Genomic DNA, 19,257 nt, shown 5'->3' on the forward strand with positions numbered 1-19,257 from the left:
GTATTCAGTGGTGTCAATGTTATAATTTATATCATTAGCAATGCTTTTACTTAATTCATTCTTCAAATATATTTTCTTAGAACAAATGTTAAATGTTCTGTGTGCATAAATAAGAAAAGATGTTAGGTTTTGAGGAAGTGGGTCACTATTTTTTATTTGGCAGCATGGAGACCTAATGTGGTTTCTGATGAACAAATTATAGTTCTGTAGTTATTTCTTTTTAATTAGACTGCATTAATTTTTAAATGAAAAGAACGTTTTAGGGCCTTCAAAACAAAAAAAGGCCAAGTCAGACATTCATGTTAGAAGTTATCCATTGTTAAGTAGAAGGGAACAATATTATATAGTGTATATGTAGAGTTAAACATCATTGTGCAATACTAGAGAGAAAACAGAAGTACAGTTATGGATACCTTTTTGCTGTTGACCAAAATCCTTTATCAGTAAATACATATGTGACTCATTCAGTAATGTTCAATGTTCATATTAAATTTTCAAATTACAGAAACATATTCTGAATATTTCTTGGTAAAGTAATGCTACTGACTAATTCACTATAGACCACTTTTTGGAGTTTTCAAACTTATTAAACATTTCAAAAATTACAAAGTGTGCTATTAATGCCAGCATAAGTTATTCTTGAAGAATTAAAAGTTATTTACAGTCATTTCACAAAGGTTAAGACTCAATGTAAACAAAGAATATGGCATTGAACTCAACACCAAACAAGGTAAAAACTTTTGTTATTACAGTGACAGTAAGATAATGCTATTTATTTTTTGTAGGTTCAATGGAATAGCTTCATTTGGAATTCAAGCTATAGAAGATATAAATTTTCGTGCTATTCATGAAGTTTTTCCTGAAGTCATTCTAGTAAGTACATTGTTATATAACCTTGAAAGAAACAGGTAAAAATGTAATAATTCTCGTGTAACTAATACCAAATGTGTTCTTCAAATCTAAGCTTTAACACAGTATTAGCAAGAAAGATGTTTAATTTTGGAACAAAGTTCAGGGAAAGTATTTGCAATATTGTTATAACTACTTCCAGTTATGTTATACTTTTCACTATGAATTCCAAAATTCATGTTTCCGCTTTGGGGTTACACTCATAACTGGAGTTCTTCTTCAAGCCTGAGGGTATTGAAAAATCAGACTTATATCAGTCTTTTTGTTGCTCAGGTATGTAATGTTTTATCCCTTTCTCCTACATCTTATGAGCAATGCCCTTCCTTACACTGTGATCAGTTTTCCCACTATGTTTTTTATTTTACTTTTTGCTCCTGATATTTGGGTTCATGCTGATCTATTTGCCTCACAACTGAACAATGGAGTTAGCATGCCTTTTCTTGTTAGTTTCCACATTTCTTGTTTTGGAGCCAGCTCTCAAATCACCTGTCAGTCTGACCCACACCTAGCATTTTAGTCTGCCTTTTACCCTTATAACTCTTTTATATTATTTTTCTTCTCTACACCTCTCTTTGACGGGTTTTCTGAGGATACCCTTTCCCTTCTTCCCTCCACACCAGCTTGTTTGTCTTCTTCAGTTTTGGCTTTGCACATGTGGTTTCTCTGTTGTTGAGATCTTCTACATTGTAATTTGGGCACAGGTCCATTTACAATCGACTTATTTTCAGGTTTACATATGGCCTCATTTCTGTGCTGATACATTTTTGATATGATCCCTGAAATACTAGAGGCATGGGTGGAATCGGTTCAACAGCAGTGTACCCTTTTCACTATTTTAGCATGTTTATCTTAGTTGGGGCCCCATATAACATCTATTACCATATCTCATCCTTTCCCCTTGTAACCTTTATCTATCCCTTCAGCTCAGGATGTTTCTTATATATTTTTTTTTCCGATGACACATCTCACATTGCCAACAGTACCAGTGTCTACCTAGTGGGATATGATCTGGTGCAATCTCAACTTGTTTATATTCTTCATTGCTGGTGTTCCTTTATCAGGGATCAATGGGTTCTTCAGGTTTTATCAGAAGAATTTGTGAACCCCTTTCTTTCCCCACCTCCCATTTAACCTTGATTCCTTCCATCCTTCTCAGGATCCAGTGACCACACAGCATCTATCAGAAGCAGTTTGGGAATTGCTATCATAGCAGACCATTGAACCTGTTATCCATCCTTCAACTGGCTTTTTTCCCCAACTTTTTGTTGCTCCCAAAGAAACTGGGGGCTGAAGGCTGATCATAGATTTTAACTTGCTTCAACCACTTCATTTACCTGTCATGGTGTACCATGGAGCCTTCTCTTTCTCTGAGATTGATGTTTCCTCAGATTTATGGATAACCAAAATTGATGTTACTAATGCTTATCTCCATATACCTATATTAATTTGGTCTTATCCTTACCTTTGGTTTCTCCACCTTGAGGTGCTTTACCAGTTTCAAGCCCTATCATTTGGGCTTGCTTTGGCTCTATGTATTATTGTCTGGTAGACTGGGTATTTACTAAACATTTTCATGTTTTGGAGGTGAGTTTTCACTATTACATGGACAACTGGTTCATTCTGAACTGGAATCAGTCAGCACACTCAACATCAACTTTCAGTGGCTGCTTGAATAGGCTGGTTAATCATACTGGAGAAGTCCTTCCTCAGACCTAGTCGATATCTTGTCCATTTGGAGATCCTAATTGACACTTGTGTTAGTCAGGCCCATTACTTTCCTTTAATACTTCATTCTGTGGAATTGTTAGTTCACCATGCCCTCTCAGTTTCAGCATTTACTGTTAACAAGGTTCAGTCACTTGCAGGGATGTGATCTTTTATGACATCACTGGTCTATCTCAATCATGCCCATATGAGATCCCTTCATTGGGCTATTCATGATCAATGGAATATTACGCAGGATCTTCTTTCTACTCCAGTTACCCTATAAGACAATCTACTTTAGTGGTTTACAAGGCACATACATCAGTGGATATGACACTTCCTTCCCTGTATATGAATCTACATATTTTCACATGGTCAACTGCCAGGAATCTTTGGACCATTGATGTGTGGACAAAAGTGCTTTGCATATCAATGTTCTCTAACATTTAGTTGTATGTTGGGCATTAAATCACTACCTTCTTATCTGACAATTTTATAGTGGTGGCCCTTATCAATCATCTAGGGAACACATGGTTGAGATATCTATGTTATTGGATATTAGATGTTTTTATACTGGGCAGATATGCAACACACTCATTTCACTTTGTGTCATGAGCTTACTGTGATTTAGGCAGCAGAATATCTCACTTGGCTCTTTGACTTGAAGTCATTGGTCTACTCAATCATAGTTAATTGAGGAGGAAGCTTTATCCCATACCTTTCATTTTTCCCAATACCATAGAGTTTTTACTTCACCTGTCCTTATCATTCTCATGTGCTTCTTCAGGATGCATCGCCCTCTCAGATGACCTCCTTTTCTGAATTAGAATGTAAATGTACTACTTCCTTACTTTCACAATTATTAGTTCACCTTTTTTTAAAACATATTTCTTTCTCCTCTTAGACTGTAGATGTTCATGGTCAGATTTGCTTGTCATTGATATTTCATGTACACTTAATCACACTACTTACTTTTCTTTTATCTGGATCTTTTCTTCCTCCCAAAAAACTTGGCAGCTTGGATGGATTGCACCTCCCTTTTGCCTATTTCCTTTTCTTCAGCATTCTTTGTTGTTATATTGTCCAATATGGCTTCTTTATGTGGTACCTGTTTCTGGTAGTCTTCCTTCCTTTGTAATCTTTCACCTTCAATCCTTACTGAGTGGATCCAACTTTTGGTTTATTCCTTCTAACTTCTTACTCACAGAATTTGTTCTGGGTATCTTCCCATAAAATTATACACCTCACCTTTACCTTTGCTTCTCAACTTCATTATCTGTTGGAGGATATTTTGCAATAAAGGATGTAGACCATGCCCAATATGCCCCATTACCTGCATTGTATCATAACTTCTTCTTCATCAGGTTTTCATCTTCCATCTGTGTCCATTCTTCAGACTTTAGTGTCACTTTGAATGGTAAGTTTCAATGCATACATTTTTTTTTCAGGAGTCTTCTCTTCATTCATCATTATATGGATCTTGCTCTGTTTGCAAGTGATGTCTGTTCTGGTATTCTTTAACTGGAAATCTGCACTGTAGAATCACGTTAGCTTCCATTTTATATTCTATGGCTGTGCAATGCTTGTTGAGATGTGGTGACTACTGGATTGCTTGTAGGTGAATAGCCTCACAATATTTTGCTTCATAACTGTGCATGTTCCAAACCATATCACCAATGGACTGCATGGGTAAAACAGAAGGGGATAGCTGCCCATCCATGTTGTGAATAGCTTGGTATGGTCTGCTTTTCTAAATTGGGTTTTGTGATCACCCACTGCACTGCCTCAGGTGATGACTTCTCCACTTCCTCTTCACTCTCCTTTATTATAGTAAGTATAATAGTCTTTATCATTTCATTCTCCACTGCCCTACTCTGCAATGAATGATTACAGCCATCTTTGTATGGAACTCATTTAGGGGGATGCCTACGTGGTCGACCACCCTAGCAGATTGGAACTGGAGAATGAAGTGAGCTTTATAGTGAGACTTTACATGTAAAATGTTAATCTGTAGATACTATCTAATGCATCAAATAAATTTAAAGTAATACTATATATCCAAACAGAAAATAGGCAGTATGTTTGCATTTATTTTAATATGACACAAACATGTTTCATGTAACCTTTTGTGTCCATAAAATATTGGTCAGTCTAGAATGTTCTCCTTTTTACAATATACAATTATGAAAGAGTGATATGTCTAAAAAATCCAATTTGCCCCTACACTAATGTTGGTACCCTGAGGCTGGGTATTGGATTTGAGTAGAACCAAACAACATAAGTTCTCACATTTCTGGTTGTCTATCTTCCTCTCACAATTTCTTCTGTCTGTGTTGTAGGACATAAAAGTTGTATGTGGTATTATTACGCTTCTGATCTTTTGGCTTCCTAGTCCTAACTTAATAAGTGAATGTTATTGCCTTATGGGTAGTTCCAGTCATTTCTCAGTTGGGATGTTGATTGCACGTGATAGACATTCTTTCAGTACCAGATGTCAGGTCCCTTGATTGACATATCAGTGGTGATAATTGTAACATACCTGGGAGATGGAGTGATTTTTGATCCCCTGGTCTCTTGGGTTTCCCCCTCGGTGTGGATTCCTGTACGTGGTGAGGGGACCTCTCAGTGAAGGTTCTGTTCTTTCAGTTTACCTCCTCTGGGATCTAAACATCCACCCATGTGTTTGCCGTGCGTAGCGACCCATGAAGGGGAGGAGAGGATCCAGGTGGTTGAGGGGTCCAACCCTACCACATCACTTTGGCCTTGAATTCCTGTAGACAGATGGCCTTGTGGTGGTCCTCCTTGGGTCAATTGGCTGGTCCACTTGGGCTAGGGTCAACCAAGTACTAATGTTGGAAGTTCTCAATGGGTGTTGTGGACATTGTGTCTGATGCTGGTGTTTGGGTATAGTGCTCACAAAACCCTGGCATTGCTGCAATGTCCTTGCATGACATTGTAGTGCATCTCCTCGTATGGCTCCATGGTGGGTAAGGTCAGTGGGTACCGAAATTTTCCTTTTTTCTTATGGATCCTCCAACAAAAAATTTTAATAAAATAGTGAAAAAACAGTCAATAGGTAAACGATCACGTCTTGAAGACTCTGAGCACCAATCTTCAACATCTGTAACACCTGTACCCAATTTTTTTATATTACATTCTCTTTCAGAAAAAACCTTTAGGGCAAATGTCCCCCTTTTTTACTCAGAAGGGACTAGAGGGACTTGCTGGCTCTCCAAAGTCAGTAAAGAAGCTTTGATCTGGAGACACATTGGTTGAAGCATCCACTTCCCAACACAGTGAACTCCTCTTGAATTCAAAGACAATTGGGGATGTACCTATTGAGGTTACCCCTCATGCTACCTTGAATTCATCATGAGGAGTTATTGTTGAGAGGGATTTGAAGAACATCCTTGAGTCAGAGATTCTCGCTGGTTTCTCCACTAGAGTTTTTGCAGTGAGGCGCATCTCCACTCACAAAGACGGAGTTACACTGCTGACAGATATGTTCGTTTTGACATTTACATCACCACGTGCACCTGCCACCATCAAGGCAGGTTGTCTAATTTGCAGGGTATGGCCGTACATTCCAAACCCTCTTTAATGTTTCCAATGTCAGAGGTTCGGCCACTCAATGATGTCCTGTCGTGATTTCCTGATATGTGCTCGTTGTGGTGGCAAGGACCACGATGCCTATGAGTGTCACAAGGACCCACATTGTGTCAACTGAAATGGTTCCCACCCTTCCTACTTTTGTTCTTGCCCAAAATGGTTGGACAAAAAAGAGGTGCAGTGTTTGAAAACGACTCATTACATTAGTTATCCTAAGGCTCGGAAATTGCTGTCTGCCACTCCATCTCAGACATATGTTGCTGCATTTCGTTCCACAACTACAGTGGGAGTGCAGACAGATCTCTCTGTGCCTCCAAGATAATCGTTTTCAAAACAAATGAAAAGCCTTTTGACCTCCATGGTTAAAATGGTTGATGAATCGACTTCTACACCCATCTCTGTTCCTCCCATACATTCCAACAAATCTCAAGATCCACATCCCTGGGTTTCAAATACAGGCATTTCTTCTGATACATTTTTTTCTCCCACCCCATGATGCAAAACAATCATTTGTTCATGTCCTCAGTCACTGGAATCCACTTCCAACAACAAAGGCCTGCCCAATCGACCCAGGGCAGGATCCATGGAGGTCAATAGGCCTCCTCTGATTAACGACAGTAAGGAAAAAAGACATGGTCGTAAACAGAAGGGTTCTCCAGCCACTTCGCTTACCCATCATTAAAAATTGGCCACCTTGATACAATGGAACTGTCGAGGTTTACATTCTAATCTGGATGATATCAAAACACTGATTGCTTCCTACCATCCTGTATATCTTTCCTTACAAGAAGCATATACAGTCACTATTCACCAGTTTTCTCTGTACAGAAATGACAGGCTGTGTGATGGACGAGTACATGGAGGGGTGGTACTATTGGTTGATCAGCATGTGCCCACCCTGTCTTTATCACTCAACACACCCTTGGAGGCCATAGCCAACTGTGTTTCCTTGGGTCATACCATCACTATTTGTTCTCTCTACTTGTCCCCTGGAGAGACATATGATCAATCAGACCTTGATGCTCTCATTGAACAGTTGGCATCTCCATTTTTAATCCTGGGGGACTTTAATGGATATCATCCCCTCTGGGGAAGTGCTGTTATTGGTAGGAGGGGTTGCTCTGTAGAGCGTATGCTCTCTGATCACAATATTTCTCTTTTCAATACTGGTTCTTCCACTTATTTTCACGCACCTAGTTAGTCCTTTACTGCTATTGATCTCTCAGTTTGCTCCCCTTCATTATTTTCCCATTTTTCATGGAGGGTTGACAATCATCCACTAGGCAGAGATCATTTTCCTGTAATCTTGACAGAGACTGGCCATGGTTGATGCCACCCTACCCACATGCCCCGGTGGAAGCTGGATCAGGCAGACTGGTCCACTTTCACTGCTCTCGCAGAACTTGATCCTGCCATCGTGAATCAGCCATTAATAGACAACTGTGTGGCAGCGGTAACTGACTGTATTATGCAAGCAGCTGCTCAGTGTATTCCTAAAATCTCGACACATTTTCCACGATATCCTCGTCTGTGGTGGAATCCTGCTTGCCACTTGGCATGGAAGGCTCAAAAACGGGCCTGGGATACTTTCCGTAGATATCCCACACTTTCGAACCGCATCTCTTTCCAACGGGCCCGTGCACATGCTACATGGGTAAGATGTCAAAGCCAGAAGGAATCTTGGATTAAGTTAACAACTAGCATATCTTCTACCACCAGTTCCAAGGTCATTTGGGACAGGATTCGAAAGGTCAGTGGACACTACAATTCTGTCCCCCTCTCCATCTTACTCTCTGATAGCCAAGAGGTAGCTGATGTCCAGAGCATTGCCGATACTCCAGGTGAAAGCTTTTGCCGGGTATCTAGCACTTCTGCTTGTTCCTCCACCTTCTTGGTCATCGAGACTCAGGCAGAGCGTTCACCTCTTTCACTTTGAACTGTCTCTTTGATTATAATTGTCCCTTTACACTGGTGGAACTGAAAATGGCCCTTCATCAGTCTGGCATTACATCTGTTGGACCTGATGATGTACACTATGACATGCTTCTCTTGTTATTTTTCTAATTGTTTTTAACCAGATCTGACAGGAGAATGTTTTTCCTGATGCCTGGCACCAGGCTATTATCTTACCTTTCTCTAAGCCTGGGAAAGATCCCAAGATTCCTTCAAACTACCATCCAATTGCTTTGACAAGCTGTCTCTGTAAGACCTTTAGAGAGGATGGTTAATGCTCATCTTGTTTGGTTCCTCGAATCAAACAACCTCCTCTCTCCCACCCAGTGTGAGTTCCGAAGACAGCATTCCATCACGGACCACCTAATTCGACTTGAAACATCAATCAGAGAAGCCTTTCTCAAAGGCCAACATCTTGTTTCAATATTCTTTGACATTGAGAAGGCTTATGACACAACATGAAGGTATGGCTTTTTGCGAGACCTCCATAAAAATTGGTTACGTGGCCATTTACCCATGTTTAATACAAATTCTTTAATGGACAGGAGATTCCAAGTTCATGTGGGTTCGACACTTTTTCATTCTTTTGTACAGGAACTTGGGGTCCCTCAGGGCTATGTTTTGAGTGTCACACTTTTCAGTATAAAGATAAATGCCATTACTGAACAACTCCCTCTCACTGTTGCAAACGGGCTCTATATCGATGACTTTCACATCTCGCGTCAGTCATCGAACATGAGATATATTGAGCGGCAACTACAAACTGCCCTCAATCGAGACTCAGACTGAAGTGGACTATGGTGAACGGCTTTAATTTTTTTCTCTCTAAAACCGTTTGCATGCACTTTTGCCGCCAACGTGGTATCCACCCTGATCCTGAACTCCGTAACGGTGAAGTTTTGCTGCCAGTGTTCCCTGAGACCAAGTTCTTGGGGCTTATCTTTGACCGTAAGCTGACCTTTATACCACACTTAAAGCAGCTATGTGTCAAATGCACAAAGAGCACTGAACATCCTTCATGTCCTCTCTGCTGTTAGTTGGGGAGCGGATCGATGTTCTGTGTTAAAGATATATCATGGTCTTATTCATTCAAAACTCGACTATGGATCAATGGTCTATGGCTCTACCAGACCCTCGGCCTTAGAGATGCTGGGCCCCATTCATCATCAAGGACTTTGACTCTGCAATGGGGCTTTCTGCACCTCCCCAGTTCAGAGCTTATATGTGGAATCTCACAAACCTTTTCTGCACCTTCGCCATTTGCAACTGTCTTTACTGTATTTTTCGAAACTTCGCTCCTTACCAAAGCATCCCACTTAGGGATGTGTTTTCCTTCCTCAGTGGGCCTTACTTTTTCAAAACAGACAATCTGCCATTGCTCCTTTTGGCTTTCGCATCCAGGTGCAATTGGATGAATTGGGTCTGTCCTTGGATAACATTGCAGAATCCACTTAAGTCATCTGAAAAAGGCAGATACTCCTGATTGAAAGTACCGTCTTTTATTTACTGAACATCTTTCAAACAATCATTCCATTCCAATTTATACGGATGGTTTGAAATCGGGTAATTCTGTTGGTTCTGCCATGGTTTGTTGTGGTTTGGTGGTTGCTTGCAGAATCCCCTCTACAGCTTCTGTGTTCACTGATGAACCGTATGCCATATCTCTTGCCCTGGATCATATTGAAGCTGAGCAGTACTCCGACTGCACTATTTATACTGACTCCCTTAGTTCTCTGCTGGCCTTGGAATCACTTTACTTTGGCTCACACCCTGTTCTCGCTGATATTCAAAACCGACTGGCCCATTTCTCATTAACATCTACTTCTATCCAGTTTTTCTGGATACCAGGCCACGTTGGTATTCGCAGGAATGTGCTTACAGACATGGCAGCTAAATCTATCTGCTCTGGCACTATCACCAATGTGCTTATTCTGTACATGAACTATGGTCCTGTATTCAAGGCTCGGCTCTGTGCCAGCTGGCAGTCCACTTGGAGTGAGCAACGTGACAACAAGCTTTTTCAAATAAAACCCTATATTGGGCTTTGGCCGTCTAGCTTCCATAAGGTTCGGAAGGAGGAAGTTGTTCCAACTAGACTACGCATTGGTCACAGTTTTTAACTCATCGTTTTCTTTTATCTGGAACTGATGCACCAGTGTGTAGTTTCTGTAACAGTCAAATCACCGTAAGCCACATTTTACTTTCTTGCCATCGTTACGACTCTCAACAATGGCACTATTTTAAACATGTTCTGTCCCAGGGTTTATCTGTAACATTGGACAGTGTTATTGGTGATGGTGACACTGTCCACCTTGATAAAGTTTTTAGTTTTTTAATGGCCATTTATCTTTTTAACCTCATTTAAGTGTTTGATATTTATTCATTACACCTTTTTAATTGTGGTTCCCTTTTCAGAGTCTCAAGCTCTCTAGTTCAATTTGACATTGGAAAATGGACAGAACATTAAATAACTCGACACCAGGACTGGAAAGGCCAACTTCAGGTGACTAATGCTGCTGTTTGAACTACCCATTAGTCATCCTGGCTAGTTGTTATTACAATTTTGCTGCATGTGTTTTAACACTTTTATTACTTTACCTTTTGGTACTGGCCATAATGACACATAACCTGGAACTAAGACTGGAAAGACCAACTTCAGGTGACTGATGGTGGTTCTTGTACTTACCTGTTAGTCTTCCTGGTGGGTTAGGATCATTACCATTCTGCTACAGGAAGTCCTTTACAACTTTGTAGACTGGATGTCAACATTGGTTTTACGCCATTTTATGTTTTGTTTATACCTTTGTTTCCTTTTACGAATTTTACCTTTTTACAGGACATTTGGCTAATTTTTATTACGATTTTGCTATATCTCTTTCAACACTTTTCTTTTTTTACCTTTTGATAATGGCTGTTATGACAACATAACCCAGAACCAGGACTGGAAAAGCCAACTTCAGGTGACTGACGGTAGTTCTTATACTTATCTGTTAGTCTTCCTGGTGGGTTATGATCATTACCATTTTGCTAGAGAATGTCCTTTACAACTTCTCTTACTCTGCTTTCTCTCTTCATATTGTTGACTCGGTGTCAACATTGGTTTTATGCTTTTTCTGTTTTTCAATGATGTTTTGGTTTACCTTCATTTCCTTTTATGTATTTTACTACATTTAATTTATTTTTACCTTTTTACTGGACATTTGACGCAGATAGCCTAGCTGCTTTGTGCCATAAAACACTAAATCAATCAATCAACTCTTGGGTTTTAGGTGAAGATGGTATGATCCTCATCCCTAAGGGGTAATCCATTGTTTTATCCACTTTTCTATTCATGGGACTGAGTTATATTTATATGGATTGGACATGATCCTAACATTGTTTTCTCCCACTTAGTTGTGCTCCACTCCTTTACCACATTTATCTTCTCCACATTTCACAGTGGGGCAAAGAGTATACCTGGTATAGATGTGGTGTGGTTACCATCATCTGATCATTGGATCTGATTCTCTCATTTTCATTTCCAGTGGTATCCATCAGACACTTTCAGGGGGTATTTCTGTCATTTCCTCACATCAGTCCCTTATTTAATGTGGGATTCTAGCTAATTTTGTGTGTAAAAGTAAGTATCAGACAGGAAGTTATAATTTTCGTGTACTGAAAATGTATTTCCAATATTTACTTACCTCCTATCACATTTCCTACCCATTCTCCCCAATATAATCTGGTGCTTATGTTTTCTGCCAAGCTTCAAATTGATAGTTCAGTATAGGAATAGAGAATAAGTTGTGTCATATAAGCATGTCATGCTCCTATTGGTAGAGAAGTGATGTATGACAATTTGCCTGAAAGACTTAATCTATCAATTCCAATAGGAGGGGGGAGAAGAAGGCCCTTGGCATGCATAGAGGAAAAGTTTGCATATAGTAGGCAGCAATGAACAAGAATAGCTAATTTTGTGATGGAAGTTAAGTACCTATCAGAAATAAATTTTTAGTGTAGGATAATTATAACATTATAACAATAAATAAAAAAACAAACAAATATGAAATATAGTACTTATATTTGTTCCTCTTCTGTTGTTTGCTGGTGAAATTTAAGCCTACATTTCTCTATAATGATAGTATTAGTACACTTAATTTTTTTTTCACTTATATAATGCACCTGATGCTAAAAATATCCAATAACTTAAATTAACTAGCTTTCTAACTAAGACAAAAGTGGCTTAAATTAATTCTCTTAGTTGCTTGATATGAACATTACAAGGTAACCTTTCAAACTTGAGATGATATTGGCAATATTTTGTAGTAGAAACAACATTAAAAGTCATTTGATAAATCAAAATTTTACCTTTCTGTTGAATGTAAATTATATAGTATAAAACATCAGAGAGAACTATTTGCAATTTGTGGAAATGAGGATATGACAGGTGGAGATGGCAAGTGGTCTGATTTTTCTATTTTCTTACTGCATTAACAAATAACATTCTATATTATAATGAATAATTTATATTAAATTCCATATTTGAGAGATGAGTGATAAATAAATTAAAGAATGAGGAAGACCTCTAACCAAATGTCACAATGTTCATACTAAGAAAGATTGAAGATTTTTTAAAATATTTACTTATAAACTTAAAAACTTGTATTAAAATTGTATTTATTAACTACATTTTGATACCAAGTTTATTCATATACATTGATAATAAAGCAATTTAATTAAAGTTTCAATGTGACTATAAAAGGTCATGACATGCAGTTTGATCAACCCGTTTGTGAGAATGTTAAAGCTTAAACAAAATTCATAACTATTAGTATATTGCTTACACTGGTAGTTTAGAAAAATAAATCCCATAAAAGAAAAAGTTGATGGTTAATATGTTAATTTTTGGTAAATAATTTAGAGAAAACTTCTGCGATTTTCTCTTTCAAATTTTCATGCTATTAGTGAATATTTTCCTGAAGCTATTTAAATAAGTAATTTGTTATATCAAAAGTTACTATTCATAACCATGAAAGAAATAGTAAAAATGTTATATTTTTCTTATAACTAATACTAAAAGATATTTCTCTAAATAATGGAAAAACAGGAACAAAAAATACTTTCTGAAATTCCTAGATTGATATAACATTTTGAAACATACATGCATTTTGTTTTTAACACTAATGAATTAAAGAGAAATGAACTTGTGATGATACTGTATTAAAACAGTTTAATAAGTAATTTTTTCACTGTTTTCAGGTTACCAATGCCATAAAAAATTCTCTAAAGGTCAATCCATCTGGTCAACCTAAAGATGGTCCTATGGGTATCAGTGTTGCTCTTTCACCATCATCAAATCAATCCACATTGTGTAAAGGTGCTGTTACCAATGCCTCATTTAGAACAAGAAAATTGCCAGGTAAATTATCAAAATTTTAAAATTTTTATATTAATAATGTGCCTCTTTGAAAGGATGTATATAAAATGAAGTGTGTTTTTTCCATAAAAAAAAGAAAAAGGACTTAGCCTTATGAGAAGAAGTAAACTACAGATATTTAGGGATTATGTGATAAAAGTTTTAACAAACCTTCTTCTTAATCTATTTCTCAGAGGGTTGATTATATTAAAACAATTTTGGAGCCTCATCTTGTTGCCATGTCTGTTTATAATTATACATCTTGGTTATAGGTCTGCAGCACAGTTTCCATTGCAAAAGGCTCTGTTACAAGGATTGCTATGTTCTAGGTACACCATTTCTTCCTAGAGTAAAATTTACAGTTTTATGGTAATCATTTCAACAGCTCAATCATACAGAAACTAGTACATCTTTGTATTGTGTGAATATCCATGATATTCTCCAGCTGCTTGAGTTATGTGATAATTGAATGGGAGGTATGACTGGCAGCCTTATCTTGGTAAACCCATATTCTATTAGCTTTTATTTCTGCATCATACAAGTGTTCCAAATATTGGTCTGTAAGCAGAGTTTACCTTGGACTTTGTATCTATTTTCCTGATTATGAATCTTTTCAAAAACCTTTTGCAACATACCATGTACCAAATTTTTTTATATTGGCATGTATAAGTATTCTTCAAGTGTCACTACACACTTATATTTTTCTCAAGCTATATACCATTCATTGAGATTTATATAGTTGACTTTCCTTCCTTTGATGTATATGTGTACATATGATTTGTGTTACCCTTTTAGATGGAGATCCTTCTTGATTATGTTGTGTACTGTTGTCATATATTGATAGCTTTTGTGTTATGGATTCTCACCTGTTACAAGCTGATGTACTTTGTTTATAACAACTGAGATGTATGACTTGTTGCAGGTTTCTGTCTTGATGATACTGTTGTCTAAAGTTGATCCACATCCCTTTGTTTGTCATTGCAATTAAGTACAAGGGTTGAGTAGAGGTAACATTGTGTTGCATTCTAAAATGTTATAAAATATAATAGTAGTCATACTATTTCGTAAGATCGGATGGTGACAGGTACATATGAAGAGAATGCAAATGATATTTTAATAAGTTTAGCATGAGATATATAAATCACAAACCAAACCCTCTAATGTATAATCTAAATATTTTATTGGATAATATTTCAATATTTCAGTACTGGTTGACACCATATTCTTTTCTTTTCTAATATCATTAATGACAAGGGAAATATCTATCAATTTTAAACTCCTTTGGTTTGAACATATCTTTATAATCTGAGTGTACAAATATTTTGTGTTAGAAAGGGTGGTTATACAGACTCTTCTGAGATGTGGCATTACACTACTTTCAAAACACCATCAGTGTCAAAAGGTTGTTCTGATACATTCCATTCTATCACAACTTTATTATGGTTTTGATTGCCCCATGATTTACTGACTTGCACAGTAAAAATCATTTTTATATAACTTTTTTAACATCTGTAGATTAATTTGGATCTCAGTTGTAATATTTCAGGCTTCACAAAAACTTAATTGCAACTATCAGAATTAATTTTAATTATGGAGTGTATAATATCAATGTTGATGAAATACAATGCCTCCTTAGCAGAAAGATTTGTAACATTAGTTGCATTGTAATTGTGATGTTAATATTTCATTTCAGATGACATTCCAGTACAATCTCCTCAGCAGGAAGAAACTCCTCAAAGCATTATTCAACATCTTGCTTCAATTACTGAAGAGCAGGAGGAAACTCATATGACCAAAGAAAGTTCTTCTCTAACAACAAAGTCTCAGCAGGACAGAAGTATTGTTAGCAGCAAGTTACCTGTTTTAGCACTGTTGAAAGACAGAGCTAAAGCCAAAAGGGATAAGGAGTCAGCCATCATTGATCCTAATGTAACACCTTCAATTAAGAAAGAACAGGACAGAAAAACAGCTGGACTCAATCCAAGCCGATCAATTTCACATCAAAATGGTTTCAGTGACATAAACAGCAGCAGTTCTTATCCTTCCTTCTCCTCAGACCTCAACACTTTCACTTTACAGAACAAAATGAATATGGTTAAGTCAGAAAAAGATATTACTGCTGCTTCAGGTCAGAAAGTTACTACAGCAGTCTGGAATTCCAAAGAAGTCAAATCTCTTCCTAGTGCCCAACTTGATGGAGTAGATAGTAACAGTCAGGTGAGGCGTAGCGAATTGGAGATTAATTCTCGAGTCAATTTCTTATGGGATGTGGATTCAGAGAATTTCAAGTCATACCAAACACTAGTCTGATTGGTTGTATTTTCTAATAATATGTGAATAAATAACTTGATTGAGGAATCTTAAGAATTTGGTGTAACCCAAACAATAAGATCTCTATTTATTCTGTTTTAAAATTATTATTTGTAAAGGAACAAAACAATGTTTCCCTTAGAAGACCAGTTACAAAATTTAATTAGGTAGTGATAGCCTTAAATTTTGAAGACCTGTTATCATTCAATTGACAAGTGTCCTGTGTAACTAAATGTAGCAGTTTTTATGTTGTCTTTCATTTAAAGTTAATGCTTAGTAAATAAGCATTCCCATGCAGATAACTAAAATCTTTATATTTGACAACATTAAGAATGATAGGTGGTCACTGTTTGATTTGTCTCATAACTGTTAACATTCAAACTGTACCTCAAAACACTTGATATGATTTTAACCTGCTGAATAAGTTCAGTTGTATTGTTTAACTAAAATTGCAACTTCTCTACTTACTTGGATTCTTGCTGCAGACATTCTATCAACTGCAATTTTAGTCTTTGAAATTGTCACAGTAATTTTTACTTGGAAATGAACTATTGATTGATTCAGCAAGGGTTAGATTATACAGGGTGGCACAAATGTTACACCTCATAGGAATTTTGAATACCAATAAAGTAATTACTTTGAAGCATCTATTGATTTCATTGTAGTTAAGGGCCAGTAATTTCAACATTTATTTTCTTTTATTTTTATTCAAAATCCTTATGGGGCTTGACTTTTGCAACATCCTGCACATTCACCAAAAAATGAAAGCTTGAACAAGAAAAGTACCAGTAAAATGATTGTTTCATAACATTAATTCACTTTTCACACTAGGCCTAGTTATTAGTAATTAAATAGATGTACAGAAACATGATTCATCATACCATGTTTAAAAATATGGAGGATGGTGGCTAACAAATATATTTATCTTCTCTAATGTCTATTTTGAGTGAACAAGTCATTTTCTCTATAAAATAAAGCAAATTCTTTTATAAGGTTATAAGGTTTGCATTGCAAATAATTAGTGTTTTACAAAATGTTTACAGCTTCAGAAACACAGTCTGCTACATTATGCTATTCTTTTTCTAGAAAATCAGTATTTTCTTTTAAAATGGCTGTTATCTTCATTAATAAGATGTTATTAAGCAATAATATCAAGAAAGTCTGAGTTTGTAAATCCATCTTGTAGCTTGAAACTGTCTACACAATTCGGTATGTTATTCTGGAAGTATTCATAAATTTCTTTTATCTGAAAGAGAATTCCAATCTGTTTTCAGACAGTAAACACTGTCACTTCAGTAACTAACATGAAGCTTTATACAACAGTGTGTTATAATTAATATGCTGTTATTCAGAATCTTGAGATGATTAATTTTCAGGTGTTTTATTATACCCAGATATATATTAATTATATCAATACAGTTTTGTTTTGTTTTTTAGATATATAATGATCTTTTCATGCTTTTCACTTGTTTTGGGACTAGTTTTTTATGTTTGTGAATTTGGTTATTCTCTAATAACTATTGAAGAAAATTGTACTCGTACATTAAATTTACACTAACAGAAGTATTTTAAAATGCTCTACCTTTTTTTTGTGCTTCAAACTTTCCCAAACATCTATAATGCAGTTGAAATTGCCATGTCCAAACACCATGGTTCTCACAACAGAAGCTTTAAGTTACAAAACAGTATCTCTTACAGTACATTTTATCTTCTTGTATGCATTTGCATCTGGAAAATTAACTGTTATTTGTGTGTGTGAGGAAATCTATTGTGTTGGTAGACTTTCAGAATTTTGTCTTTATCCTTCTGTAACAAAGTAAGTTTTTCTGAAATTTCATTCTCTTTAGGCTGTGTTACATTGCTTTTTATGATAACATTAATAAAATGCAACCCTTGTTTGAATAGTTAGAACGTTTTTGTTATTCACAGTAGAAATGACCCAACAGATAAAAGTTTACATTAATGTACTGATAAACTGGTATATGGGAATGCCAATGCCATAAAATGCAAGTCAAAAACTTGCATGCAGGTGTTTGTCATGTGTTATTGAAAGTAGGAAGAATAGTCCTCAGTCAAAAACAGGTTTCTGCATGGTGCAAAGGAAACTTTGTTCATCTGAATTAACACTTACATGAATCGAGGTATCTTTGCATTTTCATCATAGGAATACAAGTGTGGATCAGTTTAATACTAATCAACTATATTGTACAAACTGAGGGAATACAAGTTAATAAGGTTTAACTGTATTTTGGTATTATTATAAAAACTTGAGATTTCAAAAACATAATGACTGAACAGAGTTATACATAATTGTGAAACAATATTATATTATATAGAATTATATATTTGTGTGTTGACAAGTAAAGCTATCTTTGGTTAACAGGACCATAAAGTGATTTAACAGCATAAACATTTGAATTTGTTCTTGGTAATTCTTAATAAAGGGACTAAGTAGCTCACTCACTAAACACTTGTTTTATCAAAATGCACTATTAATCCAATGGAGAACTGGCAATAATAACAATAGCATTAGCTCAATGAAACAGGTTAAAGATATAAAAAAATATTAGGTTACAGCTTGTTTAACAAGATTAAAAGTTTAAGAATATATGATAAATATTAAAATGATGGCTAAGAATGCACAGCACTTATCTTAATGATGAAAAGAAGGAAACCAACACAGAATTCTGTTATAAATGAACATTTAATTATTCTTTTATCACAATATAAGGAAATGCATTTGTGTTATTTTATATGGTCTGTGTCATTTTAATGTTACCTATTTATTATTTGTCACAAATAGCATCTGTGTTTTTGTTGACTTGTCTATATAGCTTTAGTAATTAAATTCCATAAGGATGTTTATTGTTGGTCCTAAAAATAATAAAGTGATTGCTGAATTTTATTTCAGCCTTATGAAATCAGTATTTAATGACTCCTTTACTGTGATGTGTATATTTAATTTTATATATTTTATTAAATGTAGATAATTATATTTTTATTTCACTGAGATCATTTTATATTTTTTCTTTGGTCCAATGAATAGTAAGCACAATTTTTAATTTTGAGTTGACAGAATAAAAACAACTTCTGGTCATCATTTTTGCATCAACTTTTCTATGCTTTAGTCTAATTATTTGCAGTGAATTGGATTTGAATGAATAAATTCATTATTTAAAATTCCAAACAGTTCTCTCAGTGAACTGTTGTTTCAAATTTTATGTTTGTTTATAATGGATTAACATCTCAAACTGCAAAAAAAATTTCTGAACTGAGTTATTGACTAAAGTTTAACATAGTATTACAAATGGTGTTGCAGCTTTGAATCCTGTATAAGGAGTTTAATCTATGCATAAATGTACTTAAGAGATCAAGAG

The 19,257-nt window shown here is 35.9% G+C and overlaps 1 protein-coding gene across 6 annotated transcripts in view; it reads left to right on the top strand.

Annotated features, from left to right (window-relative positions):
- Positions 1-19,257, top strand: part of LOC143258690 (hyccin-like) — a 76,958-nt gene that overhangs the window by 53,852 nt on the left and 3,849 nt on the right. For 5 of the 6 annotated variants that reach the window (XM_076518107.1, XM_076518106.1, XM_076518108.1 and 2 more), the window contains exons 10-12: positions 786-873; positions 13,414-13,573; positions 15,264-18,801. In XM_076518107.1, coding sequence (XP_076374222.1) covers positions 786-873; positions 13,414-13,573; positions 15,264-15,880 — 865 coding nt within the window. In that variant the 3' untranslated portion in view covers positions 15,881-18,801. Of the gene's footprint in view, positions 1-785; positions 874-13,413; positions 13,574-15,263; positions 18,802-19,257 lie in introns of those variants that run through there. The other variant, XM_076518111.1, reaches the window with a different exon arrangement.

This window comes from Tachypleus tridentatus, chromosome 8, assembly GCF_004210375.1.
Source record: "Tachypleus tridentatus isolate NWPU-2018 chromosome 8, ASM421037v1, whole genome shotgun sequence".
Classification (NCBI taxonomy): Eukaryota; Metazoa; Arthropoda; class Merostomata; order Xiphosura; family Limulidae; genus Tachypleus; species Tachypleus tridentatus.